This window comes from Hyaena hyaena, unplaced genomic scaffold, assembly GCF_003009895.1.
Source record: "Hyaena hyaena isolate Hyena2069 unplaced genomic scaffold, ASM300989v1 scaffold_497, whole genome shotgun sequence".
Lineage (NCBI taxonomy): Eukaryota > Metazoa > Chordata > Mammalia > Carnivora > Hyaenidae > Hyaena > Hyaena hyaena.
Window position 1 is genome coordinate 126,106 of NW_024081130.1, and position 27,234 is coordinate 153,339.

General features: G+C 53.3%; 2 protein-coding genes across 4 annotated transcripts; one reads left to right on the top strand and one right to left on the bottom strand.

The window, feature by feature from the left end:
• Positions 1–13,734: 13,734 nt before the first annotated feature.
• THTPA (thiamine triphosphatase) lies at positions 13,735–16,986 on the top strand. The gene is given in 4 exon segments (XM_039254748.1): positions 13,735–13,973; positions 14,441–14,992; positions 16,077–16,189; positions 16,191–16,986. Coding segments are annotated over 4 exon segments (759 nt in total). The 5' UTR covers positions 13,735–13,912; the 3' UTR covers positions 16,224–16,986.
• Positions 16,987–17,133: 147 nt separating this feature from the next.
• AP1G2 (adaptor related protein complex 1 subunit gamma 2) lies at positions 17,134–25,629 on the bottom strand. 3 transcript variants are annotated; one of them, XM_039254722.1, is made up of 22 exons: positions 25,504–25,629; positions 24,945–25,149; positions 24,385–24,509; positions 24,107–24,248; positions 23,885–23,981; positions 23,642–23,718; positions 23,428–23,523; positions 22,932–23,012; positions 22,534–22,632; positions 22,381–22,436; positions 22,096–22,209; positions 21,768–21,908; positions 21,615–21,669; positions 21,411–21,533; positions 20,629–20,718; positions 20,415–20,542; positions 20,053–20,157; positions 19,588–19,708; positions 19,369–19,504; positions 17,860–18,023; positions 17,548–17,646; positions 17,134–17,447 (listed from the first exon to the last, which is right to left on the bottom strand). In XM_039254722.1, the coding sequence occupies exons 2-22, from the start codon at positions 25,146–25,148 to the stop codon at positions 17,346–17,348; spliced, it is 2,355 nt and encodes a 784-aa protein (XP_039110653.1). In that variant the 5' UTR covers position 25,149; positions 25,504–25,629; the 3' UTR covers positions 17,134–17,345. The 3 variants fall into 3 exon arrangements, with proteins under 3 accessions (XP_039110653.1, XP_039110654.1, XP_039110655.1); XM_039254723.1 differs by lacking the exon at positions 21,768–21,908; XM_039254724.1 differs by lacking the exons at positions 23,642–23,718; positions 24,107–24,248; positions 24,385–24,509; positions 24,945–25,149; positions 25,504–25,629 and having other exon boundaries at positions 23,885–23,977.
• Positions 25,630–27,234: the final 1,605 nt, after the last annotated feature.

Consider the following 27,234-nt stretch of genomic DNA (forward strand, 5'->3'; position numbering starts at 1 on the left):
TGCGCTTGGTAAATAGCTGCACAAGAATTCCTCCTTCTTGATAAGCGCTCCCCGTTCAGGGAGCAGATACACACTGCTTAAAACAGGAAGGAGCCAGGGAGCTGAGAGGCTCCAAGACAGACAGTAGGACCCAGAAAGCCACCTAGAGAGAAAGATGTTAAGTGATGGACTGAAAGGCGTGGATGTGAAATTATGGATGTCTGAAAAGGTGGGCGCTGAGACCACGCAGGGCGGGGAGAACACGGTGAGACTTCTAGGACCCAAAGGAGCAAGGGCAAAGGAAAGACCAAAAAATGAGGCCGAGGACAGAGAGACTCTGTCTCTCCCCGAGGAGGAACTAGGACACAGGTTCAGGAAATGGAGGCAAAGCCCCGTGCATGACCAGGACTACCCAGGATGGCGCCCCCTTCGGCCCTCAGCAGTCCACCGAGAGAAGAGACACGACTGCTACCTAGTGGTTATGGAAGGAACATCACCTAGGAGAAGATGAGCCAGGAGGGCCGAAAAGAAAGAACCAGAAAGCAAAATCCCACTCCCTTCTCTTCTCCAAACCCTAGCACAAGGCAAAGGCTCTCCCAGAGAGTCTACCAGACAACACCAGCACATTTGCTTAAAATTTGTATACAATGATTTCCACATCACAGCCTTCCAAATACTTTTGACTTTCACTTTTCCAACTGTTGGGTCCATCCCCTCTCCCTTACTGAAGAGTCAAGTTTTAGGGCCTTTCCTCTTCTTTTTCCTCTCTCTGAAATTCTTGCCTAGGGCACTGCCCTCTTCCACATTCACTTTGCCTCTTACCCCTTTTTGTCTCAATCTGTTGCTTTCAAGAGGTGGCAGCCATGGAGAAGAGGGGAAGAGAAAAAGGAAGGATGGAGTGTCCCGCCTAACAGGATTGTTTGGTATAGACAAGTAAACTCTAACTTGATGAGCTTTATTTTTAAAGCAGTGTAAGAACATGGGCTATGGATTCATTCAGACCCAGGTTTAGTGCTGGGCTGCTTCCCTCACTCACCAGCCATGCAACCTTGGTAAGTTACTTGTCTGTTTCCATATCTGGGAAAACGGGAAGAATGACGCCTTCCTTCCTGGCCCTTTGTGAAGAGCATATGAAAGCGCATACACTGCGTGATCAGTCAGGTCGGTTCTTTTCCTTCTCTCTTGGCTAGTTCCTCCCACAGAGCAGAGGGAGGTGTTTGCAGGTGGGTGACAACTTTCCTTCTGCTTCGCTCCTCCTTGACCGGGACTCATCATCTAATTTCTGCCCTTTTCAAAAATGGAGGGCAGAGCTTTCCGTGGCCAGGATTTAAAGCTAAATCTGCCCGTAGGCAGAGTTCATTTCTCCCTTGGTCCTCTCGATTGCCCGGCCTCGAGACACCCCATCATCCCAGGGCAGAGAATGGAAGCCTTGCCCAGGCACACAGTTCGACTGGGTGCAGAAGCAGTTAATACCTGGACCGAAACTATGTGGCCGCTTCCTTCATTTAAAACTATCATTTTCTCAGGGCGCCTGGGTGGCTCAGTCGATTAAGTGTCCAACTCTTGAGTGTGTGGGTTCCGCTTGGGATTCTCTCTCTGCCCCTTCCCTGCTCGCTCTCTCTCTCTCAAAATAAACTTAAAAAAAAAAAAAACTATCATTTTCTTCCTCACACTCCCCCCCAAAAAAACTCAAAAAGCATTATCATTTTCTGTCTCTAAATCTTCCCTTCCTATTTAAAAAGGAAACAAGTTTTACTCCTATTCCTCCATTCTATTTTTTTTTTCATATTTCAAGTTTTTAGTTAAATTCCAGTAACATTGAGTGTAATATTAGTTTCAGGAGTACCTCCTACCTACCTCTCCTAGCCCTCTCCTCCTCCCCAAATATTTGGGAGTGTTTACTTTGTGCAAAATACATTTGTCCAAAAGACAGAAAATGAGAGTTGGCAGGGAATGAAGCACTTAGGCAGAAGGCGTGTCATAGAGGGTAAAGAAAGAGACAGCTAAGGTAGAGAGGGGGAGGGAAGAGGCAGGCAAGTTGGGGGATGGCGCCAGATCTTGATCCACAAGTGTGATTACTGAGTCACACTTTGGTATCAGATTGGGCAGGTGGCCTGTCCCCACTGAGAGGGGTGGAGCCAGGGGACTGTGTGTTACACCTTGCAAGATGCTTCAGGTGGGCATGATGGAACTAGGCGAGATGTGAGGAGACAGCAGAGGCAGAGAGGAAGAAGATGGGGGTAGGCTGGGAGCAGACAGGTCAAAGGGAAGCTGTGGACTAGAACCGCAACCAGCTAGTCGAACATCTATCCACATTCACACGACTTTGCTGTGTGGACTGCAGGGTGTCTGCAGCCACAGGGGTGGATGTGCTGCAGAGGAGTGGACCCTCTTGCCCATGCATCTCCTTTAATGACACCACAAGTGTTAGGACAGCAGTGTGGAGCTGTGTGCTCTTATAAGTGCCTCTGGGAGATTCAGGCTCAGACAACCCCATAAAGCCAGCCCTGACCCTCGAGTTCAGATTCAGGATCCTATCTGATCCTGGCATAGAGGACCCCTCTGCAGAAGACTGTTGATCTTCCTGTACTTGAAAGGAATTACACACGATTCTTATGAATTATTTGGAAGAATACCATTGTAAGCGACTGTGTATATAAATAAAACCTTCTGATTCTTGGAGTCTATGTGAACCCTTGCCATAGTAATGGCATTTAAATAGTGTTAAAATGATGACAACTAATAATAATAGTATCTTTAAATGTTTGCCAGCCCTGTGCTGAGCCCTGGAAATTGCATCGCCTCATTCTCTACTACAATCTGATGAAACAGATAGAGCCGTTCATTCCCATTTTGCAAACGTGGAAACAGACATTGATGGGGTAAGGAATTTTTAAGGTCTCACACCTGGAAAGAAGTAGAGTCTAGACTGGACTCCCGTAGCCTGACCCCAGCCACTCCTCTCTTGGGTTAGTTTGTAAGCTTCTGAACTCTGGCCGCTGTACATTTTGAATAAAATCTTTTGAGTTTTGTGTGTGTTACTCTGTCCTATGTGTGTCCCCTTGAGTATATGAGCTGTTGTGCTCCTCTCTGAACTTAAAGGTGTTAGATGGCTGCTCTCAGTTTCTTGTAAAAGATGAGCTAGAACAGGACCACCGCTTTGTGCAACTCCAGGGGGTGCTAGTCACATTGCTGTCAATGAGGGGCTCTGGCCATTCCTTTTGTGTGTGTTTGGGGGGGTAGGGGAGGGTTGGAGATAGAAATGAATGGTAGGGGCTATGTGTATTCATGTGTGATACTGTCTCTTAAAGCTGCAAGTCTACACAGACGCATTCATAATAGCATATGAACTTCAAAACAAGCAGCATGCTAGCTGTTCTTGTAGAACTCGCGTTTAGGGCCAGACAGACCTGGTATCAAATTTTAGTTGTAATCTGCATTATGTAAATGACCCCAGGAGGGTTGCTTAAAAACTGTTTCTTCATATACAAAATGGGGAATAGTTCCTCATGGAGTTGTGCCCGTTGAGATGATCGTTATCCAGACCAGCACTTTGTGATCAATAAATAGAAACGGTAATTATTCACTCACGTGCCTTATTTCCTGAGTTGGGGTGTACGTGTGTGTTCACAGCTTTCTGCCTGTGTGTGTGGCTGAGGGCGTAGGGGTAACGCTGCCTGTCCCAGCACACCTTCGGGGTTAGGGAAGGTGCTAGCTGTCAGACCTCCAGCTGGGGCTGGGTCCTCCCAGGCCCTAGTTCTCGCCCGCGTGGGCTCGGGGCTGCCCGGTGCGGGTGTGTCGCCGCGTGCCTGTTTGCGCTCGGCGGCCCGGCTGGCGCGGGCGTGTTTGGGGTGGCGGTAATTACTGGGATGGCCCAGCCCTAATGAGTGTGATCCCGTTACACTCTCGCCGCCTCTAATGGAGCTAACCTCATTTCACAGCCATTAGAGATGGAGATGAGGCCCCGCCCACTGGCCCCGCCAGCTGCAGCTCCCGCAGCTCCGGCCACGTTCTTTCCCTCCGGCTCGCCATTTCCCGGTGCCACCTCTCCTTCTCCCGCCTGGTCTTCTGCTCCTCCTTCCAGGCTTCCCTGCCCCGTTCCCCATTGTTCTTTCCCCCTCCCGTCTTTCGCTGCTCTCTCCTCTCCCCTACTCTTGGCGCGTCCCCTTTCCCCCGGCCTCCTCCCGGCCCCGGTCCGCTCGGCCTCCGCATCCCCACTTCCCGGTCCTGTCCTCCGCGCCCCTCCCCCCCTCCCCGCCGCTGGCCCTCCCCTCCCCCACGTTGCCCCGTCTGGCCAAAGGACAAATCTCAAGGGGAAACCAGCAAAGACAAACAAGGAGCAGTGACTTCATTATCGTCGTTAATTTGCCACTTCAGTTCCTCCCACAAGGGTCAAAGCCAGCACGGCTTGAACTCAGGACTGCCACGGAGGCTGAGCCCGGGCGGCCTTTTCCGCTTGAAGCCTCTCCCCAGCCACTCTCCCTCCCTCCTCCTCCCTACAGCCGTCGTTTCCCGGCAGGGGGTCAGGCTCCCGGTTTTGCTCTTCCCATTTCTTTCCCCGGCCGCGCAGCCCACCGCCCTCCTTTCTTTTTCATTTAAATTGCGGCCTTCTTCACGGCGGCTCCAAGTCACATGGTTTTTACCTCGGACTCCCTCCCTCTGTCAGACTCAGGCTGCCCCCACTTCTCCCACTCCTCCCCGCCCTATCCCTCCTGCACTCCTTTCTTGGCCTGCCCTGGTCTCTCTTCCTAACCTCAAGTGCACTCCTTTCCCCGAAGCACCAGGATTTATCTCTGGGTTTTGAAAATCGGGTAGCGGGAAGAAACTGGAGATGGAAGAAGGCATTCTGGCCCAAGCAGGCCAGTGGTCCAGAACCTGGAAATGGCTGGACAGAAAGGAAGACAGCTGCCAGGGGGGCGGGCAGGCCCATGAATCAGAGGAGGGAGCGAAATCTAGACTCAGACACCCCAAACCCAAGACACACTGGGCCCCAGAGAAACAACCTCCTGAGCCCAGAGAAAAAGGACTGAGCCAGAAGACTGAGCTGGGGGCGGGGGTGGGGTGTGTGTGTGTGTGTGTGTGTGTGTGTGTGTGTGTGTATGGAGGGGGTCACTGACAACACAAGGGCTGAAAAATCTGAGGATGGGAATGTCGTGTATCCCATCAGTTCCTCAGGGAAACCCAATCTAACACTCCTGTCCCACCCTCTGCCTTCCTTCACTGAGAAGCCAAATGACTGGCAATTGACTCTTAACCTTTTGTCTGATCCCAGCCCCACAGGGACAGGCTGAGGGTAGCTGGCTGTGACCGGAGGAGGCACTAGGGAAATGTCCACACGGGAAGTAAAAATTTCTGCCCCACACCCATCCTGCTCCACTGCCTGCACGTCAACACACTACACTGAACTAGACACTGCGAACATTTACCTTCTCTGAGAAGAGAGCTCTTGCCACTATGTCCCAATGGCAGAGGCTTCCCGTGCAAGCCCCGTTGTGGTGGATGGCCCTGCTGTGACTCCAGGGCTGGTAGTTAAGCTTTAACGTAATCCCTTATTCCTGCCCAAAGAGAGGCCGCTCCTGTTCTCTCACTTGACTTTGGAAGAAAATTTTTGAGGGGCCCCTGGGTGGCTCAGTCGGTTGAGCATCCGACTTCGGCTCACGTCATGATCTCACAGTTCCGCAGGTTCGAGCCCTGTGTCGGGCTCTGTGCTGACAGCTCAGAGCCTGGAGCCTGTTTCAGATTCTGTGTCTCCCTCTCTCTCTGACCCTCCCCTGCTCATGCTGTCCCTCTCTCTCCAAAATAAATTTAAAAAACATTAAATAAAAAAATTAAAAAAAAAACTTTTTAAGAAAGAAAATTTTTGAGGGATACCAAGCTGTCTCGGGAGGAATTAGAAAAAGATGTCTCCTTCTAGGCACATGCAGCCTGCACTTCAGTGGTATAGCTTGGTGACAGGAGAACAGGCGGGTTTTAGCCCTGTCGCCCCTTAACTGGGCATCCTGAACAACCCTACAGAGGCCCTGGTTGGTCTCTGGACTAGTTCCTACATAAGGGGGTTACTGAGAACCAATGGGATTACCTGGGGGTGGGGGCTGGAAGGCCCTCTAAATCTTTAAACCCCTATCTCATGAGCCTGGAGTGGAGGGGGGGCAGGCAGTCCCCTGGGGCTCAGGCAAGGGGCTCTGAGAAAGTGAGTGGTGGGATGACTGAGAAGCCAGAGAAGAAAGATGGAAAAATCAATGAAATGAGTTTCTAACGGTGAGGTAAAGGACCGCTGTGTCGACAGCCTGTCGCCTGCTGCAAAATATGAGCTGCCCAAGTCCATGGTGGCGGCTGACAGTGCATCCAGCTGCCACTGCCCTCCCTTCAGGGTGCCCCGCACCCCCAGCACTCTCCAGTCTCCCTGGCCCTTCTGATTATAGCCAGACTCTCTCCTGCCAGGGCTCCCAGCTTGCTTGCTCCCTTCCGGGTCTTCTCTCCGAGAGTTCCCAATCCATTCAGGGTCCTTCTGACTCTTCACCACAGAAACGGGGCAGGTTGTAATCCCTGACTGGAGCATCTTTCTCTAAGTCTTCTGTGGACGGAGACCTCTACAGATTTCGTTTGGAGTTGCGGTGAGCTCTACATCTCTTGCCTCCCTCCCCACCTTCTAGATACCTCTGGACTCTTTCAACAATGAGCCATCAGGCATCAAGGCCATCGTCATAGTGTTCTTACATCCAGGTCTGTACCTCCTGCTTATTGGCCTACTTGGCCAACGCTGACTGACTTCCTTGGAGTTCTCTGGATTGGGACAAGGTCGGTGTGTAGGATGGGCCCTGTACTGCTTTATGAACTCTGTCACATGACGGGGAGGGCAGGGTACAACCCATTCAATTGTGGTTTCAAGGTTGGGAATGCAGTAGGGCGGGATGCTCCTTCCAGTTCAAATCTGTACAGCTCCCAACCTTTTCTGGAAACCATTTCCTTTCCCTACCCTCCTCCACATCTTCCTCTTGGGCTCCTGAGACTGTTCACTCATGTTTTCTTCCTATTATCTCTACAGAGACTCCCCAGAGCAGACCCTGGAGTCAGCCCTCCAAGCGTGGCTGCCCTGGGCTGACCCCAGGTGTGCCCCTGACCTAGTCTCTCCTCTCTCTACCTGAGAGCTCACTGTTGCTCGGAGAACTCCCCTGTAGACCTTCCCTTCAGTTTCTACTTTCCCAGCTTGCCCACTTATGCAGACTTAGGCCTGAAGGTTGGGGTGAGAGGGAAGTGGAAAACTCTTTTCCCTAGCTTCTCCCTACTAGTCAACATTCAATCAACAGATATTAAATAGCATCTTCTATGTGACAGACACCGAGCTAGGTGCTGGGAAACAGTCGGAAGGTAGACGGACAAGGCCCCAACTCATAAGACCATCATGACTCACTCTGGCTCTCTCACCCAACGGCCTCATCTCTCCAACTTAGAGCCGCCGAGCCCCAGCCAGATTCCACTGTGCCCTCTGCCAGTTCAGAACCCTCCTCTTTATCCCTGCGTCAGGTTACCCGCACACAGCTCTGATCTTGCCTCTTCTGCATTTCCAGCTTCAGTCTCCATTCCTGAACCCAGAGCTTGGTTCATCTTACATGTTCAATAACTCTCCTCCCTGCTCACAAAGCCCTTCTCTCTGCATGTTCTGTAACCGCCATTTCCAGTTGCCCTCCTCCTTTGCCTTTCAGTCCTATCGCCCGGTCTTCAATGGCCCCTGTCTCCCAAGGTCCCTTCCTCTCGCTCCGGCAGGAGCGAGTGAACGCCAGGCACTCACATACAAGATCTCACTCTGAGCTAAGAACGGCTTTGGGGAGGCAAGGTCAAGCTAGCTACCCAGGAATCCTACAGATCAGACTCAGGCCCCGGCCCCGTTACGTGTACAGCTCCCAGCAACGCAGCAAGTTGTTCTTCTGTGGGTTTCAAGGTAACACCAGCTGCTCTGACATCATGGAGGGAGGAACCCTGTCAGGTTGCCAAGGCAACACCAGCAATTTATGACATCAGAGGCTTGAGATCTTTGGTTCTCAGGGGGCTAGCAAGATTCAAGTTCCTGTCAGGTAAAGTAAATGGGAATTCTACTTTTTTTCATCTCTTTGCTTATGTCCCCCTGGCTTGGAAATGAAATGCAAAGTCCTCTGGTGGGGTGGTGAGGGATGTGGCCAATGGAATGAATGCTTGTAAGCTTCTCTTTCCCTCTCTCTTCACCAGTGTCTCTGCCTCTCCTTTGGCATCTCTCTCTTGTGGGGCTTCACCCAGTGGTATTTCTGCTATGCCTTTTTCCAAATCACCCCTCCTGCGGCTTCTCTTTGCACCGGTCATGCTGTGTCCCTCTCACACCAGAGGCATTTGTTTCCTTTGATACCTCATCCTCTCCTTTTTCCCCCCACCAAGCTCTATGCGGCTCTGATCTGCTTCAGCACTCCTCCGCTTGCCTTCCATTTACCTTCTTTGTACCATACTCTTTTTCCACCTCATCTTATTCTTCAGTTCCTCCCTTCCCCCACTCTACCATTGTATTCATTGCATATTGCCTTTTCTGTTGACCTCCTCTCGAGGAATACTCTATCATTTCTCTCCATCTTCTGTATCGCCATACAGTCATGTTTTATTTCATTCTCCCAATCACCCCTCAGTTCCTTCCCTGCCCCCATTCCGCATGGATTTTCTTCCCTTCCTTTTGCACATCCCTCACGCCATGCATTTCTCTACCCATATTACACCCAGCCTCTTCTTCCTTTCTGGAACACTGTTCACCTCGGAAATCTTCCATCCTCTGCCCCTGTCTACCTCCTCCTTTTACCCTTCCAAGCTCCAAGGGATGGAAAACAATGATGGGCTTAAATTGTAAACCCTCCATCCAGACTCTATCCACCTTTCCCATTCTTTAGGCTGAACGAACCTGGCCTCTTGCATAAGATAGCTTCTGTCATATGAATGAAAACGGCCTCGTAAAGGGTCACGCTGAATCCAAATACGATAATAACAGGAGCCCAGGAAGAACATGAACTAGAAAGTGAAGAAAAAGCCACGGATATCTAGAATGACCTGAAGGATGAGAGGCGACCAAGCAGGGTGGAGCTCAGAGTCCTAGAGAATGTCCCCTTACAAAATCAAAGTTGACAGGTAATGGACATAATGGCCCTGACTGATGAAGGGGTTATATGCCCCTGGAAGCCCATTAAATTGATTTCTTGGCCTGTTTATGTGCCTTCACAAACCATACCCCCTCTCTCTCCCAGCCCCTTCCTCTCTGGTACCTTCTGCTGCTGAGGTTAAAACACTGGGTGAGAGGATAAGGGACAAGAAGGAATTAGGGTGACCAAAGAGAAAAGGTAGGCAGAGGGCAGGTTATGGGAACAAAGGTAAATAATAGGCAAGGGAGACCATGGGAGACAGGAATGCAAAAAGAAAAAAAGGTGGGACACAAAATGGGGAAATGAAAAAATGTACAATGGCAAAGTGAGGAAAGGGAGGAAATCAAGTCAGCATGGAAAAGGTTTGCGGTGGGAAGCTCCTGGAGAGGCAGATGACACACAGGAGACCGAAGGTCCTGGTGGGGGAGACAGGCACATGGCAAAGGAGACAGTCCACAATGCTAGAAGTTCCAAAGCTTCCCGGGTGAAGGCGGAAGAGGAGTCTGTCCTGGCTGTGCTGAAAGGGTACCTGAGTCCTTGGGGGAGACACATCTGCTCCATCCCTCAGACTCTTTCCAGGCCCCTGACCACTGACTACCACGGTCATGGTAAGCATGAAAAAAGTAGCCTGAGAAGGCCTGAGATAATCATAAGGACCCCGAAGGAGAGGGCATGGAGTCCTAGACGGACCAGTCAGGCAGCCAAGGCATGACACACAGTGACAGGGACACACAGGGAGAGGATCACTAGGATAGGAAGAGTCACATGCGGAGACAGTGACACACAGACCCAGAGATGGATGGGTGGGGAGAATGAATGAGGCGAAGAATGGCAAAATCAAGAGGCAGGGACACATGGACAGAGATCAGCAGGGCGACAGGCACATCGAGACCAGCATGGTCCAGTGCTCAAAAATGATATGGGTACTCTGAGAGGGGGCCAGACAAGAGCGCATGGAGAGTTGGGGGGCCAGGAGAGACACACTTCACCTTGAATGGAGCAGTGGCCTCCCCTCACCTACTGGCACCTTTCCAAAAAAAAAAAAAAAACAAACCCAACTCAACTTCAGGCAAAAACGAAGATCGAAGATTAAGAGTTATCCATATCTCCTCCCACCCACCCCCACCCTCACCCCCATCCCCAGCACGCTAGCCCATCCATCAGCCCGCCCGCCGCGGTTCCCGATCCCGCAGCCGGCGGGGGGCAGCCGAGACCCAGGCCCCTCTGGGCTGACAGCTCCGAGCCCTCACTCACCCGGCCTCCCATTCCCTCCGGGACCCCCGCTACCCGCACAGCTCGGCGCGGTCCGTCTAAGGCTCTCGTTACCCTCCGTCTGTCCGGCTGGCTCCCGGTCCAGCCTCGATGCCTTTCCCTTCGCCGTCTCTCCCTCCACCCCTGCATCTCTATCTCCCACCCGCCACCATCCTCGCTCGCACGCCCCCTCCCCCCTGCCCATGCCCCTCCTCCTCAGGCTCTCGGTCGGTCTGTCCGTCCGTCCGTGTCCCCTCCCCCAGTCCTTTCCTGTCCCTCTCCGTGCCCTCCAGCGGCAGTCTCCGAGCGCCTCCTCTCCCCTCCGTCTCCAGCTTCCAAAGAGCAAGGAAAGGAAGAAGAGAGAGAGGGAGAGGAGAAAAAAAACAACCCAGCAGCATCGGAAATCGATGCACTTACACCTCAGCTGGAAGCAGGGACGGGAGTCGAACCGCGGCCGCCGAGCAGCGCGAGGCGGGGAGGGGAGGGGGCGGCTCTTGGAAGGGACTTCTCCGATGTGTTGATTCCTTTTTTTTTCCCCCTCCTCCTCCCTCCCTCCAGCGCTCACTCCGGGGCGTCGGGGACGGAGATGGAAAAAAAATAAATAAATAAATTCACGGCGGTGAGGGAAGTGAAGGAAAATAATCAATGCTATTTGGCTGCGGCTGAAGTGTTTTCCCGGCTTCGTGAGGGGGTTTCCATTGATTCACCCTGGGCACTCGCTCGCTCCCTGCCTCCTCCTCCTCGCCCTCCTCCTCCTCACCCTCCTCCTCCTGCTCCTCCTCCTCCTCCTCCTCGCCCTCACTCCTCCGCCTCATTCACTGGCTGGAGCCGAGGCGTCCCACACAATGGAATAATCAATACCCAGGCGCCCGGGGCGGCCCCACTGAGCAGGTGCAGCGGCCCGCCCGCCGCAGTGAATGCCGGTAGTTGTAGTCCATCTGTCCCCGCTCCCACCCAGAGGCCAGCAAACGCTGCGTGCCTGCGCTGGACCCGAGGCCCTAGGACAGGCCAGCGAGCGGGCGGGGCTGCCTTGCAAGATTGTGGCGCTGAGTCCAAGCCGGTGCTTGCAAAGGGGGCAGCTGTCTTTAAACTCTTTCCCGTGTTTTTCTCTTCTTTATCCCGCCTACAGAAACCATACATGTGTTTTTGTTGTTTTAAATCAGCTCTAGAGCAAGCCTGAGCTTCTACCAGCCTCCCAGAGCCACCCCAGGCCACTCCCTCTCCCCCCCCCACTCCCTTCTTTCTGCCTTATTAATCCCCCTCCTTTCCAGTTGGGCATTAGAAACTTCTCTTCCACAGCAATTACTCTGAAGTCCCTGAGAGCTTGTCTCCACTGAGTGTTGGATGGGGGAAAGGGAGGATATGGCTCCTGGTCCTCATCTTCAGTTTATAAGCTCATTTATATTGTAATAATAATAACTGCTAAGATTTATTTAGTGCACAGTGACAGTTTCCAAGACCTTTTATGTATAGTAACTTACTTAATCTTCACAACTATTCCCATTTTACAGGTGAGGAAACCAGGGCACAAACAAGTTAATTAGGTGGTGCAAGGTCACACAGCCAATAAGTGACAGCACCAGCACCTCAGTAGTCTGACTCTAGGGGCGCCTGGGTGGCTCAGTCGGTTAAGTGTCCAGCTTCAGCTCAGGTCATGATCTCATGGTTCATGGGTTCAAGCCCCGCTTCGGGCCCTGTGCTGACAGCCAGCTCAGAGCCTGGAGCCTGTTTCAGATTCTGTATCTCCCTCTCTCTCTGACCCTCCCCTGCTCACGCTGCCACTCTCTCTCTCTCTCTCAGAAATAAATAAAACATTAAAAAAAAATTTTTTTTAAAGTAGTCTGACTCTAGAGCTCACAACAGCTGCAATAGCCTACTCCTCTTAAAAATAAAATAAATAAGAAAAAGAAAAGGAAAGGAGGAGAGAAAGAAGGGAAAAGAAAAAGAACCCTGGAGTTCACAGGAAAAGAGGAAGAAGAAAGAAACTAACATTTTGAATCTCTTGTGACAATTTCTCACTGAATCCTCACACATAACTGTGGCAGTTCACATTTTACCATGGAGAAATGAGACGTTTAGGGAGGTGGAGTAGCTTGCCCAAGACCAAACATCTGGAAATCCAAGCTGGGAGTTACCTCAGGTCTGTCTGGTCCCTGAGTCTGGTCTTTCAGCTAAACTGTTGCCTCTGCCCGACTGGACTGAACCTTGTAACTCAGAGAAAAGCACTTTATAATTAAGGAAAAGAGGTCTTTTTCCCCAGGGAGGAAAACTGCAAAGCAAAGGAGGGATGAAAAGTAGGTCAGTGATTGGAGCTAGGGGCTGGAGGCCCTCACCTCCCTGACTGCTGGTTCCTGTTATGGGGTGGAGGAGGGATGCATCCGAGACATCCCAAGCTCAAAATGTCATGTCTGAATCAGTGCCTTCCCCACAGCACTTCCCACAGGTCGTTTGTTTCTAGAAAGCTACTGAGAAATGCAGATGTTGACAATCTGGCACTTCTCACCCATCATAGGAGTTGACAAGAGCCACTGTTCCTCAGCAAGCTACTTCACCCAGAGGATCAGACACACGGTGACATCTCCAGGTAAGCATAGTCCTCAGAGGGAGTAAGGAGAAGGGGCCTTCTCTATTTTGTCTCCCAAAGCAGTCAAGGGGCCATTCCAGTGTCTTCCTGTGTTTTAAGCGAACACGAGTATTTCTCCCACTCCGCACAAAGCCTGCTCAGGGGCCACTGGCAATTCAGTGACAAATTGCTCAGTCTGGTTGACCCTCAAGGCCATACATATTCTTCAGCAGTGTTTCTAGCCTCATCTCCTTCTCCTTACACACTGGCCAGGTGCTCTCCAGCTTCTTGGTCTTTGCTCATGCTATTCCTGTCTCCATCTATGTCTCTAACTGTTGAAATCCCAGTGTCTCTAGTTCTTATCCAAAATACTCCGTTCCTCCTCTGACAGTTTTCCACCCTTACCCTAAACTTTCACTCTAGGTTGCTACTCCAGAGTAGTTAAACTGGCCTGAGTTATCCCTTTTTTCAACCCATTGCCACTGGCCTGTATTTGTGGACCGCCATAATAGTCAGTAAAATATCTGTTGGGACAGCGTCCGAGTGAGTTGCTTGGATTTCAGGTCCATCTGCCTAGGGAGTGAGAGGGCTGGAGATGGGACTGGGGCTCAGCTCCTTCCGTCCGACCGTCCACACCGCCCCTGCTCAACTTTACGTAGGGTCTCTGGGGCACTAATCACAGCTTTCCTGTCACCATAGCGACGGGCGAGGCGAGGAAGCAAAATCTCCCTTTGGAACTACATCTCCCATCATGCACCTGGACCTCCCCCCCCACCCCTCCCGCTTCTGGGCTCAGACTGAGGCCTGAGACCCGGGCGGACCCGCGGGAACCAGGAAGAGTCGGAGAGGAGGAGCAAGGCACAGGGGGACTTCTGCGCTCCCGGCCTACCGCCGAGGTCGCAGCATCCCTATCACGTGACTGGCCTCTCAAGCCCCGGCCTGTCCTTGGCACTGCCACATCACACCTAATATGGCCGCTTGTGCTGGGACAGGCCTGGTGCACCGAGAGCCGGGCCGAGGTCCGAGGCCAGGTACTACTCCCAGCATTCCTCGCTAGCGTGGTGTGGGCACCCCTCTCCCATCTCCAGGTCCCCGGGGAGGGAGGTCCTCGGGCTTTGAGGTGAGACCCGGGGCTCCAATGCCCGGTGCTGTGGCGAAGGGCGGGGTCGTTCCTGGAAGTGAGCCACTGGCCACCTGGGGTAGCAAGGTGTGGACGGCAAGTACTGAAAGGAGGACACCCACCACAGTTCTCTAGGGAGCCCTTTAAATTGAGGCCATCGTGAACGGCGTAAGGGATTACCTGGAGGGCCTTAAAACATCAGACAGAAGGGGCCATCCATCACTAGGCAGGGAGAAGGGGCTATAGTCCCAACAGAGCCCTGTGACTGTGTGTTCCTCTTAAGTTCTTCCTGGGGGGAAAGGGGTTACTGAATTGTCATCCTGCAAGGGGGAGCACCCTTGGGAGCTCAGCAAATGTTTGTTGATTGACTGATTGCAGATATCACGGACCAGGCCTTGATTGAGGTGGAGCGAAAGTTCATTCCTGGGCCTGGCACAGAGAAGCGGCTGCAGGAGTTGGGGGGCACCCTAGAGCACCAGGTTACCTTCCGGGACAGCTACTATGACACCCCTGAGCTGAGCCTCATGCAGGCTGACCACTGGCTGCGGCAGCGAGAGGGTAGTGGCTGGGAGCTCAAATGTCCTGGAACAGCGGGCGTCTCAGAACCCCACCAGGAGTATGTGGAAGTTACAGTTGAGCCTGCAGTTGTGGCCCAGCTCTGTGAGGTGCTGGGGGCTGAGGTCCTGGGGGCAGGAGGTGTGGCAGCTGTGCTGGGCCCACTGGGGCTGCGGGAAGTAGCTAGTTTTGTGACTAAGCGTAGCTCCTGGAAGCTGGTGCTCTCTGGAGTTGATGAAGAGGAGCCTCCACTCAGGGTGGACTTGGACACAGCAGACTTCGGCTACACCGTAGGTGAGGTAGAGGCCCTGGTGCACAAGGAGGTTGAAGTCCCAGCTGCCCTTGAGAAGATTCGCAGACTCAGCAGCATGCTTGGTGAGGGAGCCAGGCCCTTCTGTGTGTTCCTCGGCTTCAGCATCCATCTGGGTGTACCCACTGAATGGGTTCGTGGGGAGGGTTCGTGCAGAGGCTCTCGGGGTTATTTCTGCAATAGGGGTTGCCTGAGCAGTTTTTTAGAGGACCCAGTTTGCTTTTCCAGTAGCTGCCTGCCCTGAGTCAAATCCTTCCAGGTTTCTAATCTCTCTCAATCCTTGCCTCATTTAGTTCGCACACCTCCAGCCACTCCCAAGTTTGCATCAGATCTCTGTTTTAATCCATCCACCCATCCTTCTTTCTCCCAAATCCTGTCCTCTTATTTGTACAACTACCTGGAGCCCTAATTTAATTTGTCCTGTTGACTTTAGGTAAAAAGGTGAGACCACTGTATTTACGTGACAGACAGCAGGACAAGTGTTGGCTGATTTCTTTTCTGTAGACAGTTTATCCACACAAGTGTGGGCCTGCGCATCCCACGAAGCCTTAAAGCCGTGGAATGCTGTTCTTGCTTTCCCAACAAGCATATGCTGAGCTCCCTGCTAGATGCTCAGCATGCTGCCGGGCACTAACAATAAGATATGACTTCTCATGGCTCCATACCACCACTCTAGAGGCTAGAATTCTGTGTGAGTCCCACCCCACGGCTGTAGCTACTTCTCTCCTTTCTTCTATAGCCTTTGGGTTCTCTGTGTGTATCTCTGCATGTGCATCATTACCAACCTGATGAGCTCCGGCCTGCCTAGATGGGCTTTAATCTCGATTGAGGGACAGGAGCAATAGCTGAAATGAGTGGATACTGAGGCACCCTCTGTCTTCAGGGCACCTGAGCGCCTCCTCACCATTTGTCCTTTGCTGGAGGTGAGGCTCACACTTGGCTTCCTAGCCCCACTACTACCTGAAGTGGTGCTCGTAGGCCCCATTTCCACACGCCAGGCAGGGTGTGGGCTGGAGGGTTATAGAAGCTGGTTCAGAATCCCAGTGCTGCCTTGGAAACAACTCTGGGGTCTGGCTCTGTGGACAGAGAGCAGAGTCAAAGCATCTGCAGCTCTGTCTGATTCTCTCCTGCTTCCCCTTTTTCCTGTAGGTGTGCCGGTACAGGAGAGAGCGCCTGCCAAGCTGATCGTGTACCTACAGCGCTTCCAGCCGCAGGACTATCAGCGCCTGCTACAAGGACACAGCTGTGGAGAGAAGCCACAGGGGGACTAAAGATCCTGACGGCAACCTGGGCTAGGGTGTCACTTCCTCAGCAGGGAAGAGAACTCTGAGTTTAAGAGGGTTCCCTCCTGGCCTCACTGTGCCTCTTCCCCGGCCTTCTTCCCACACTGACTCCTCTCTCTCCAGCTCCGCCTCTTCTTTCACCTCACCCTCAGCGATCCTTCCTTGAGCCCTCCCTGGCTGCCTCCTCTCCCTCATCCGTCAGATGCAATCTGTGGGCCGCCCCTCTCCCCTGGCCGCTAAGCAGCCTCCATTGATTTCCGCTCGTGTTTATAGGATTTCCACTTAGCTGTGATCAGTAGTTAAGCACAGGAAAATCCCTTGCCACCCCCCTCCCTTGGTCGATGCCATTGATTCTGCCAGCGGCTCCTAAACCGCCTTACAGCTGAGTTAGAGATGAGGGGAGGCAGCAGGGATTTCCCTGCCTTGGGGTGTGGGAAATAGCAGCAGGTTGGGGAAGGAGGTGGGAATCCGTTAGAGATCTAGAAGTTTTTGTATTACTTTTTGCTCCTGTACCCTACTCTGGCCCAAATGGTACAGTGTCTCCTATGGAGGTGTAGGGGCAGATTTGCTCCCAAACCTGGAAGGGGAAGAAAGCAAAGTCCTCATTTATTAAAATAGGTTCCTAAGGCTCAGGGGAAAATACACAAGTTTACTTTCTGAATAAGAAAACTCTTCCCAGAGCGCTAGTCGCTCAGTCTAATTAAGCCTCCAACTTCGGCTCGGGTCATGATCTTCCAGTTCATGGATTTGAGCCCCGCATTGGGCTCTGTGTTGACAGCTTAGAGCCTGAAGCCTGCTTCAGATTCCCTATCTCTCTCTCTCTCTTCCCCTCCCCCGTTCACACTTGGTCTCTTGAAAATAAACATTGAAAAAAAAAAAAAAGAAAATCCTTCCCTTGCTATGATTCATAAACGCCTTCTATCTCAAATATACCCAAATATGGCTTTTGCCCCTCAGGCTTTATTGGGCTCTCATTATTGGGGAAGGCAGCATCCCCCACTCCCCCAGTTTTTGCAGAGGCAAGCACAGGCGCAGAGCACCACCTGCTGGTAGCCATCAGGTACAGGCTCAAAGTGGCTGGGACCCTGGGGGGTTTGGGACACAGGAGGATTTCAGACCGTGAGTGGAGGCTGAGTCACTGCCATGTCTCCACAGGCAAGTTGTTCACCTCAAAGATCTCCTGCACCGACTGGCCAAAGTGGTTGTAGGTGAGGCGCAGCTTTAGCCTCAAGGGGGCCTAGGAGTACGAGAGTGGAGACCGGGGTTAGTACCTGCGACGTCTCCTGTCCCTGGGCCTTATCAACAGGAAGCGGGTGGGTGAGTGCTTTGGAGCTCACCTTGTTAGGATTGAGGATTCTGAGGAGCTGGGTCACTGGAAGGCCATCCTGAGCTGGAACTGTGTCCCCACTGGGGGCCTGTAGCTGCAGTTGGAAACTCTGAGCACAGGAGATTGGGCAGAACACAGTAAGGCAGCTAGCTGGGCTCAGCAACCCCTCCACACCCAAGAGTCTTAAACCCGCTTCCCATAACTTCCCCAGTGCTTGTCCCTGAATGTCATTCCCTTCTCGTTCTTCCCCCCACCCACCTCCTCTACATAGCCTTTTCTCCTCGAGTGCCCAGGCCACCTTGAATCCTGGTCTTCCACAAACCTTGGGCACGGCGGCCTGGCAGATGAAGTGGGTGACATCAGCCCCTGAGGTGTTGGTAGCAGTGACTGTGATTAAGAGCAAAGCAGGAGTTCCAGGGGGTCGAACAAAAGACAGACTCAGCTGTAGTCCTTCACGCTCAAACACTCTGAGATCTGGGATGGAAGCTGGAACATGGAGAGAGAAGCAGCTCCGTGTATGGGCGAAGATAAAAAGCTCGCTTATTCATTCATTCATTGAACAGAAATGAAGAGAGAGCCCACAGGGTGCAGGGCAGTGCTTGAGGTGCTAGTGACAAAGTAGACAACAAGATGGAACTCATAGTCTAGCAGTCAGAGAAACAATAAACAAGAAAACAACCAAGATAATCACAGACTAAGTGTTGCTATGAAGACCATTAACTATGTCCGAATAACTGGGGGGAACTAACTTAGGAGTGGCAGGGGGAGGCATCCGACAGTTTAGCTGAGGCCTGAAAAATGAGAAGGAGCCAGGCGTTTGGTGTGCTGGGCAAGAACATTCATGTAAAAGGAACACAAGTTGCCAAGGGCTTCAGGTGAGAGGGTCTGAGACGCTGGCAGGGGCCAGTGGAGCGGTAGCAGGGAAAGTAGATGAGGCGTGCTGGGAGGAAGCCGGGCACCACAGGTAAGGGTAAGAAGTCTGGAACAAAGGGGAGGCACTGAGAGTTATGTGGGAGGGAACTGGCACCAGCTAATGAACACTTTTACCTCTCACGATGGGGATGTGAGAGGGATGTGATCTTGGCAAAGAAGGAGAAGCAGCACATTTCTACCCCTCCTTTTCTTAAGACACCTCCCATCTCCCTCCACTTTCTTTTTTTATTTTTTTTTTATTTTTTTATTTTTTTTTAATATTTTTTATTTATTTCTAGGAGAGAGAGACAGAGAGAGACAGCGTGAGCAGGGGAGGGTCAGAGAGAGAGGAAGACACAGACTCTGAAATAGGCTCCAGGCTCTGAGCTGGCAGTCAGCACAGAGCCCGATGCGGGGCTCGAACCCACGAACCGCGAGATCATGACCTAAGCGAAAGTCGGACGCTTAACCAACTAAGCCACCCAGGCGCCCCTCCACTTTCTTTTTTTAAGGTTTATGTATTTATTTTGAGAGCGTGCATGCATGTGCAGGAGGGACAGAGAAAGAGAGAATCCCAAGCAGGCTCTGTGCTACCAGAGCCCGACGTGGGGCGCCGTCCCATGAACCACGAGATCATGACCTGAGCCAAAATCAGGAGTTGGACGCTTGGGGCACCTGGGTGGCTCAATCAGTTAAGTAACTGACTCTTGAGTTTGGCTCAGGTCACGATTTTGTGGTTCATGGGATGGAGACCCATGTGAGCCCCGCATCGGGCTCTGTGCTCTTGGGGATTCTCTCTCTCTTTCTCACTCAAAATAAACACTTTAAAAAAAGAAAAAAAGAGTCAGATGCTTAACTGACTGAGCCACCCAGGTGACCCAGGTGACCCCCGCCCCATCTCCCCTTTGCTGCGGCTTACGTGGGGGTGGAGGTGCACAGGGAAGGTCGAGGAGGTGTATTAAAGTGCCTCTGGGGGAGGGATCCAGAGGGGGTGGGGGCTGGGCATCCCCAGAAGTGCCATCCAGGAGATCTAACAGATCCAAGAGCTTGGAGGCCTAGGGGAAAGGGCAGAAGGAGCAGGGCTGGGTGTGGAAGCCCGACCAAGTCCTTATCCCCCTGCGGCTTCCGGCCTCCTCACCTGAGGCTCTGTGGACACAAGGGCTGTTTCCGAAAGCTGGGTTTCTTTGCTTTCCTCTGCTTCCCCATCAACCTGAGGCCTGCCTCGCTCCACAAGAGGCATCTTTTCCAGGATGGCGGCCCTGAGAGGATGGAATACAGGTGTGTCCCTCTGGGTGGACCTTGGGCTTTTCATAAGAACTATGGGGAAGGAAGGGCGAGACCATGCAGAACCCTGGGCACACGGTGGGTCAGAGTGCCTTTCTGATTTCCTAAGATGGCACTCTGTGGCCAGTTTTCAGATGAGCAATGAGGGTTGGAAGCCAACTTAGCTTCAATGAACTACAGGTGGGAGGCTCTGACTGTGTTTGAGGAAGGACACAGGTGAGGATGAGACCCTCATGCCCGGAAAGGGGTACTAGGGAGAGGACAGGTGGGGAGAGGGCAGGGGTGTGTGTCCAACACCGCGGCACAGCGCCAATCGCACCTCATGTGGTCGTACTTCCGGAAAAGCGTGCTGTACTCCACAGCCCGCTGCTGCAGCTCCACATCCAGGCAGCTCCCAAAGATGGACACCACCTGGCGGATGCGGCTGGGCCACACGATGGTGTGTGAGTGGAACGGCAGCCTGCCCTGCCCTTCAACTCCACAGTATGGCAGGGGAGGGAAAGGCCCCCCAGAGCAGTGGGGTGCCCATGATACTTGGCTCAAAAGGAAGAACCTAAGGATTGGGGGAACTGGGGTGCGTGTATGGAGAGAAACTCAGAAACCGGTGGGCATGATGAAGGGACATCTGTCCCTGGAGACACCAAGAAGAGGGTCTCTGGAGGGGCTGGGACCCTTTCTTACCTGCTGTCTCTACGAAGCCGGGTGCTGAGCTTCATGAGGGCTGTCAGGGCATATCCTCGGGTGGCTGGCAGGGACATATGGGACTGCAGCACCTTTTCTAGCAGGGCCAACACCTCCTCTTCCTCCACCTTCAGCAGAGACACAGTAGTAGCCCTGGGGCATCTTGCCTCTCCTGCCGAGTCCCTCCTTGGTGTCCTCCCAGCGGAGGTCTTACCTGAAGGGGCTCTGTTTCCTCACAGCTACCCTCCAGCAGGAGGTCCCCGTATTCTCCAATGCACCAGGCTGCCACTTGCACCAATGGTTGCTGCATGGGATAAGAAACGTGCTAGGCCAGGTTCTGGGTCCCCTCCTCAGCCTCCAAGACCCGTGACCTCCCTTTATGCAGCACAGAGGTGGTGGGGTTTGCAGGCGTGGGCAACGGGAAAGGTCTTGCCCTGAAACAGTTATGGAAGAGTGTTTCTCTCTGGCTCTGTCCTGGCTCTTGGACATCTTCTGCCCTCTGGTGGCCACGCATCAGAACTACATGGCTTCCTCAAAAGGGGCTCAGCGAGAGTGAAGCAAGAGGGTCCCTCCCTTGAGGAAGGGGTACATGGTTTCTGCCCACTTTACTTTAATATGGAGAAATGACTACGGGTAGTGGCTGGCTTCTGTTAATCCACTCAGAACTCAAGGTAATAAAACCTGATACATGCAGAAAGAACTCCATTTCATTTGATTCTCAAGACTGCTCTGGGAGGTAGACAGGGTGGAGTAGGCTGAGCAGATGGAGACTTACATAAGTCATCTGTAGTAGTATCTACGGCCAGTAGATACCAGAGCCAGTTCAAAAGTCTAGGTGTCCTAACTAAAAACAGGGCTCCATCCTTGAGTGTCTCCACTAAGTAGGTAGCTGTGACCTCCAGGGAGAAACAGTTAGGACTCAGATGTAGGGAGTAGGTGGCCCAAGAAGGCCAAGGAGGGTTGGGCGGCCCGAGGTCTGTGCGGTGGTAACAGTACTTGAGAGATGTCCTCTGCCAGGGCGCTGTAGAGGCGGCGCACGGAGTAGGCGTGTAGCTCCTGGGCCCCTCCAATCAGCTGGGTCAGGTTGGCCACTGCATCATCCCGTACATAGGTGCCTGCCTGGAGGAGGTGAATGTGGCCAAGTGAGGGTGGTGAGCCCCGCCCACTCCCTCCCAGCTCTTAGTCCAGTTCCTGCCTCACCGTTGTCAGCACGCGCAGGATGGTGTCTATGTGCCACCGCTTGGTTGGGGCAAACCTAGGGGACACACGGCTCTTCAGCCCTGGTGCTGACCCTCCCCAGATTCTCCCATCTTTACCTCCTAGTCTTTGCCTCCTGGGCACCTGTCACCTCACCTCTCTGCTGCCAGCAGGATTCCTGAGGCACAGTCGGCCCGTAGATCAGGGGGGCAGGATTCCAGAAAGCTCTGCAGCTCTTGTGTCATGGCTCGCACGTTGGAGCTATTCACCAGAGCCAGACTCAGTTCCAGGGCCCGGCTGGCAGGAGAAAGAGGTCTGTCTATATGGAATGGCCAGGTCACCCTGAGAACATGCCTCAGGCCCTCCCTTCTCCAGGCACCTGTCTCTTTAATACCCCTACTTCAGCTGCTCTGATCCGATCCAGCTCTTGGCTACCAGGTGCGGGGCCCTCTGCCCTCTCTTCTTGCTCCTCTGTCCTACTCACCGGCTGAGGGAGGCATCAGGGTCCCGCAGACATTCAACCACAGTGGGCCGATGCCGCTGCACAGCACTGTGATCAGACTGCACCATACGCAGCAATGATGTCAGGGCTACATACCTGGCCAGAGTGGGAGAGGCCCTATCACACCACAGCCATCAGCCCCCTCTCTGCCCCATTCTGCCCTGAGTATTGGAATAAGAGGCAGGTGAATCAGGAGACCCGGGAAGAAGCAGGGGCGATGGCCAGGGGCTCGGTGGCACAGCCCGGCCAGACACCTGGGACTATTACCTAATGTTCTTGTCATTGTTGAGCAGAAAGCGGCCAAGAATGTTGACAGCTAGAACCTGATGGGCGGGGGAGGAGAAACCAGTGAATAGGACCTGTCTGCCTGGCTGGGGCTGGTGGGCGGGGCCACAGTGGGAGAGGCATATGGGAGGATACCCGAAGGCCAGGTGCAGAGCGAATGTCCATGACGGTCAGCACTGTCTCAAACAAGACTGCGTTGCCCGCATTTCGGCTGGTATCTGTGTTAGTGGCCACCTGAGTGGATGGGAGAGAAGATGCAGCTAGAAGTGGCTCTGTCCTCTCTCAGGTCTCTGGAAGGTATCCACCACATCAGCCCTCCAGCATCTAACAAAGTTCCCTGAGCCCCCACCATGTGCCAGCGGCTGCCACACTGAGACAGACTGTGTCCCTGTCCTCATGGAGATCACAGTCTAGAGGGAAACGGAGATGTGATTATATGGCCACCACAGAGTGGATGGTCATGTGAGGAATCCTGGGGCCAGTGGGATCTCAGGGCAACACACCTAACCACTGCCCACTCTCCAGCCCCCCACCTGGGCCAGCAAGTCATTCATGGTCTCACTGCTCTCTTCATGGTTCCGGCCCAGAATCCGAAGAAGACGAAGTATCTGGACCTGAAGTTGGGTTAAAGGTTGAAAGGTGGAGGGGTTCAGAGGGTAAGAAGTTGGGCTGAGGAGAAAAATCCAACACTGAAGAAATTATCAGGAGGGATCTGGCTGGTTTCCTAGAGCTTCTCTGCCCCTCTCCCTCCCCTGCACAGGTCCCTTGGGTCCTGGGAGATCAGACGTGTGTGAGGCTAGGCGATCTGGAGACAGGTTTTTGTGTTGTCATTGTTACCAAACTGGATTTTCTGACCTTTAGGCATCCCCCTTCCCGCACTGGTCTCAGGATGACCTGTACAATACTGTGTCTGCCATGCTCCTGCCTAAGATTAACTGACCCAAAGGGTTCTCTGGGAGGTGACCGATAGCCATGGGCTTACTGCTAAGCCCTCTGTTCCAGGGATACAGCAGGAAAGGATCAGCCCACCTGCAGGAAGGGGTCGCTGACTCCAGATATACTGTGTTCTGTGGAATATCCTGTTGTCACCAGGGTCCGGAGGATCTGCACCAGCTGGGGCACCACCTGGAGGGAGGGCACAGCCTTACTGGGCATTCTTCCTAATCCTCTGAACCTTCAGCCCCATTCCAACCCCAGTGCCCCTCTTTTCCTGGCCCAGGGCCTGCCCCTTTCACCAGCCCACCTTTCGAAAGTGCTTGAGGGCTGCAGGGCTTCGTTCACAGAGCTCCGTGATCAGCGTGACGGTGCCCAGCAGGATGCCTGGTGTGGGGGTGGGGAGTGAATGGTGGGCCAGGGGCAGAGTCTACTGCACATGTGTTTGTGTGCACATGCCACCCTTCTCCTATGGGCTGGTGTTCTCGTCCCATTTTTCACTTCTGTCCATAGCCAGAGGTAAGGCAGGGGACGGGGAGCCCCATGGCCTTACCGTGGTGGCGCTCATGAAGCAGTTGGGCACAGGGTGGGAGGAAGATGTTGGAGAGCTCAGGGACCTTCCGGATCATGTGCACTGCAGTCAGAACAGCCTGCAGAGATCAGGGGGCTCAGAAGAGGGCAGGGGTCAGCCAGGATGGACCCCCCCCCCACCTATAACACATGGCCAAAAGGATAGTTTCTGGTGGGGTAAGTGCCTGTGGTCCTGCTGTCTCACCTTCTTGCGCACATAGGAGCTGGGCTGCAGGAGCAGTTTCTCCACCTCAGTGGCCAGGTCCCGGCACATCTCAGCAGAGCCCATAGTGCTCAGAGTGCACAGGGCCAGGCCTTGTACTGCCTGAATCCCCTGGCTCAGGTCACTGCAGAGTTGGGATGGTGGTCAGTCAAGCTCTGAGAAATCCATCTAGTCCAAGACCTTCATTAGGCAGCCCCCTGGGAGTTAGTTCCCCACTCTCCCATCTCCCTGATTCCAAGTGGTACCCAGACCCCTCTCACTTCTTGATGCTGTTGGTAATGAGCAGGTGGGCATCCTGCCTCTCATCCAGTAGAAGCATGGCCCCCAGGTAGCCCACCCTCTTGTCTGTGAATCTGGGGGAGGCAATCAGTTTCAGGCACTCCATCTATAGGGAAGGAGGCAGAACAGGAAGGGGCAGGGGTGAAACCGGAGGCACTAACATCCCTTTCCTATCTTCTTTACCAGCAAATTAACTTATGGTAGCACCATTTCCAATCACCCTTCTTCAACCAGAGGAATGGCTTAGGAAATTCAACTACTAGTGGGTAGTTTTAAGGAACCCGGAGTCAAAGAGGATGGGAGAAGAAAGGAGGTGACTTGAATGGGGCTGGCCAGAAAATGAAGAGTTCAGACCAGCTTATGACCCATCGGGGTTGTAATGGGGAAGGAGGTGAGCAGTGCATGCCGCGAGGGAGGGCTCAGAATTTTTGCAGGAAAAAAAAAAATCAGGGCACAACTAGGTAAGGGGGAGGGGTGTCCCAGATCCTGCTCCATTACTCTTTCTCATCAAACTCAGAAGGGAGGTGGACCTGCCCAATACCTGTCCAAAGTGGGCGGGGTAGCCCAACATGTGGACGTAGAGCAGTTTGGCCAGCTGGCGGTGTCTGTTTAAGGGGTCTCCATCGCGGAAGGAGGCGCGGATGTGGGCGCACTCCTTTTGGATCACCTCCCGCTCCTGGGCCTGGGTCTTGGCCCCACGTATCTCCTCAATTAGATCTTGAAGTTTCAGTGAAGGCACCACCATCCTGAAGGGGCAGAGCCCGGAAATGGAGAGGGCTTTAAACCTCTCGGGCCGAGTGCCAGGCCTTCTAGCCCAGGTTTGCCCTGTGCCAAGATCCTGAGGGACTGAATCTCGAAGCTACCCTAAAACCAAACCCACATTTACCTTTCCCCACGTGGGTCTCCACATCCGCCCCTTCCTCAGTGAGGGAGGATATTCGCCACCACGCATGCGTGGCCGCCCCACCCCGCGCCCTTTCGTACTGAGCATGCGCCAGAACCCCGCCTATTTCCACTCCCCACCACCCCCCATCCTCCGGCCCCACCTGGTTTCCCATCCCTAGCCCCGCCATTCATTTCCCTTCAAGGCTCTGCGCTACCTCTTTCGCGGGATTCCTCCCCAGGGTCACACCTCAGGCGGCCTCAGCTTCACACCTGGACGCCAGCCCTAACGACAGCCTCACCTGGCTTGTCTCAACTCCGCTCCTCTCCCCCCAGCACTTCCTGGTACAAGGCCCGACGGGGGTTGGTCCTTCGACTGGCCGGTCCTTCCCTCTTCCCGCCCTTATCACGGGACCCCGCCCCTCCCGGGCAGCCCCACTGAGCCATCTAGAATACTCTGACCTCAGGCCTCAGGCTTTGGAGTTAGGGGGAAGGAGCTCTTCTGGCAGTAAGACTGCTTGGCATGCCTGGGGTTCCCCAAGAGGTCTCTTTGTACATTCTCAGCACCCGGAGAGCCTCAGAGAGCTTGGATTTGAAGCCATCGCACCCCAAAGGAGATGACAATCCCCCCCCTTTTTTGAACTTTTTTATTAATATATTTTTTTGTTAAATTTCTTTGTATTTTTTTCCTGCAAGACTTGGTGTTGGCGGCACTGTAGTTTAACTTCAATCCCAAATTCCATGAAATAGAAATCAGAAGTAAAGGTTTAGAGGGGAGGGAGGGAGGCAGGCCAAGGAGTAAACAGAGTTTGACTAGAAAAAAAGAAGAGGGTATGTGTGGTGGGCATTCCCAGGCAAGGCCATTCCTTGAGGGAGGGGGTTGGCAGGCAGCTTGCGTCTGCCTCATGCAGGGGAGGGAGGAAAGATCCCCTGAGGACCCTACAGAGGGGTCCCCCTCTTTCTAGGGCTTCCTGCCCCCAGGGGAAAGCTATTAACAGGGATCAGCCACAATCTCAAACAGGGCTCTCAACCCACCTCTCACCCTGGTTTGACTTCCACCTCTGCCCTGCCTGGAAAGTGTGTGAGAGATTGGCTTCCTTTGATCCCTCTTTTCTGTTGTTTTCCCATTTCACAAGATCCTGATGTGATGGGGGAAGGGATATAACCCACTTAGAGACTACTAAACTTGTCACAGCTTCTGCTGCTCTGTGAGTTCCCCTTATCTAGGCTGGTTGTGTTCCCCGAAACGCCTCCCCGCAACCCACACGCCACAACTGAGTTGGGGAGTGGGGTCCTAGCTCAAGTGCCTCTAACCCTCTGCAGTAGAAATATCTTCTTCAGGCCCCGTAGAAATCTAATCAAAGGCCACAAGTGAGTCCAGACCAACCAAATACATTGTAGGGCGGGGGTGGGGGGTGGAGAAGAGGGTGGGAGAGGTCAGTGGGTAGACGTGACTGCGTTAGACATTTTCTTTCCTTTACACGTTGTCTTGACAAGGCATGCCACCCTAGGGGGTTGGGCGAGAGGCTGGCTGTTGAGTAAAGGAAGAGGGAGATCCTTGGGAGTCATTCTACTTTTCGTCTCCCTTAGCTCCTTCAGGGAAGGATGGAGTTAGGCAAGAACCTAGCTCAGTGCTTGGAGGTGAGATCGGATCCTCCAAAGTCAGAGATGGAGGCCACACCTCCTCCAGCTCTTCCACTAGGCCTCAGAGGGACACCAGGCCCCTTGGGTCAGGGAGCCGCAGCAGCCCAGCCAGTGCCTTGCCCAGTATACAGTCATCCCTTCTCCATTTTCTTCTTCCTTCCCACTCAGCTTCCAGGAAACCCCTCAGGACACCAGACCCCCACCCTCATCGAAGTCCAGGTCTAAAGAAAAGGCGGGGAGGACATGGGGCAATGGTCTGACTTAGATTTGTGTGTCTCAGAGAAGAGAGCAACTCTGAGCGAGAA

What these genes read in the sequence shown, in the direction of transcription:
- AP1G2 (XM_039254722.1), bottom strand. Translation starts at nt 25,148, where the DNA reads ATGGTGGTGCCTTCACTGAAACTTCAAGATCTAATTGAGGAGATACGT. An exon ending in ATCCTGCTGGCAGCAGAGAG is followed by an intron (nt 21,670 to 21,767) that starts GTGAGGTGACAG and finishes TGTGTCCCCTAG; the next exon opens with GTTTGCCCCAACCAAGCGGT. An exon ending in AGGAAACAGAGCCCCTTCAG is followed by an intron (nt 20,543 to 20,628) that starts GTAAGACCTCCG and finishes TCTCTGCTGAAG; the next exon opens with GTGGAGGAAGAGGAGGTGTT.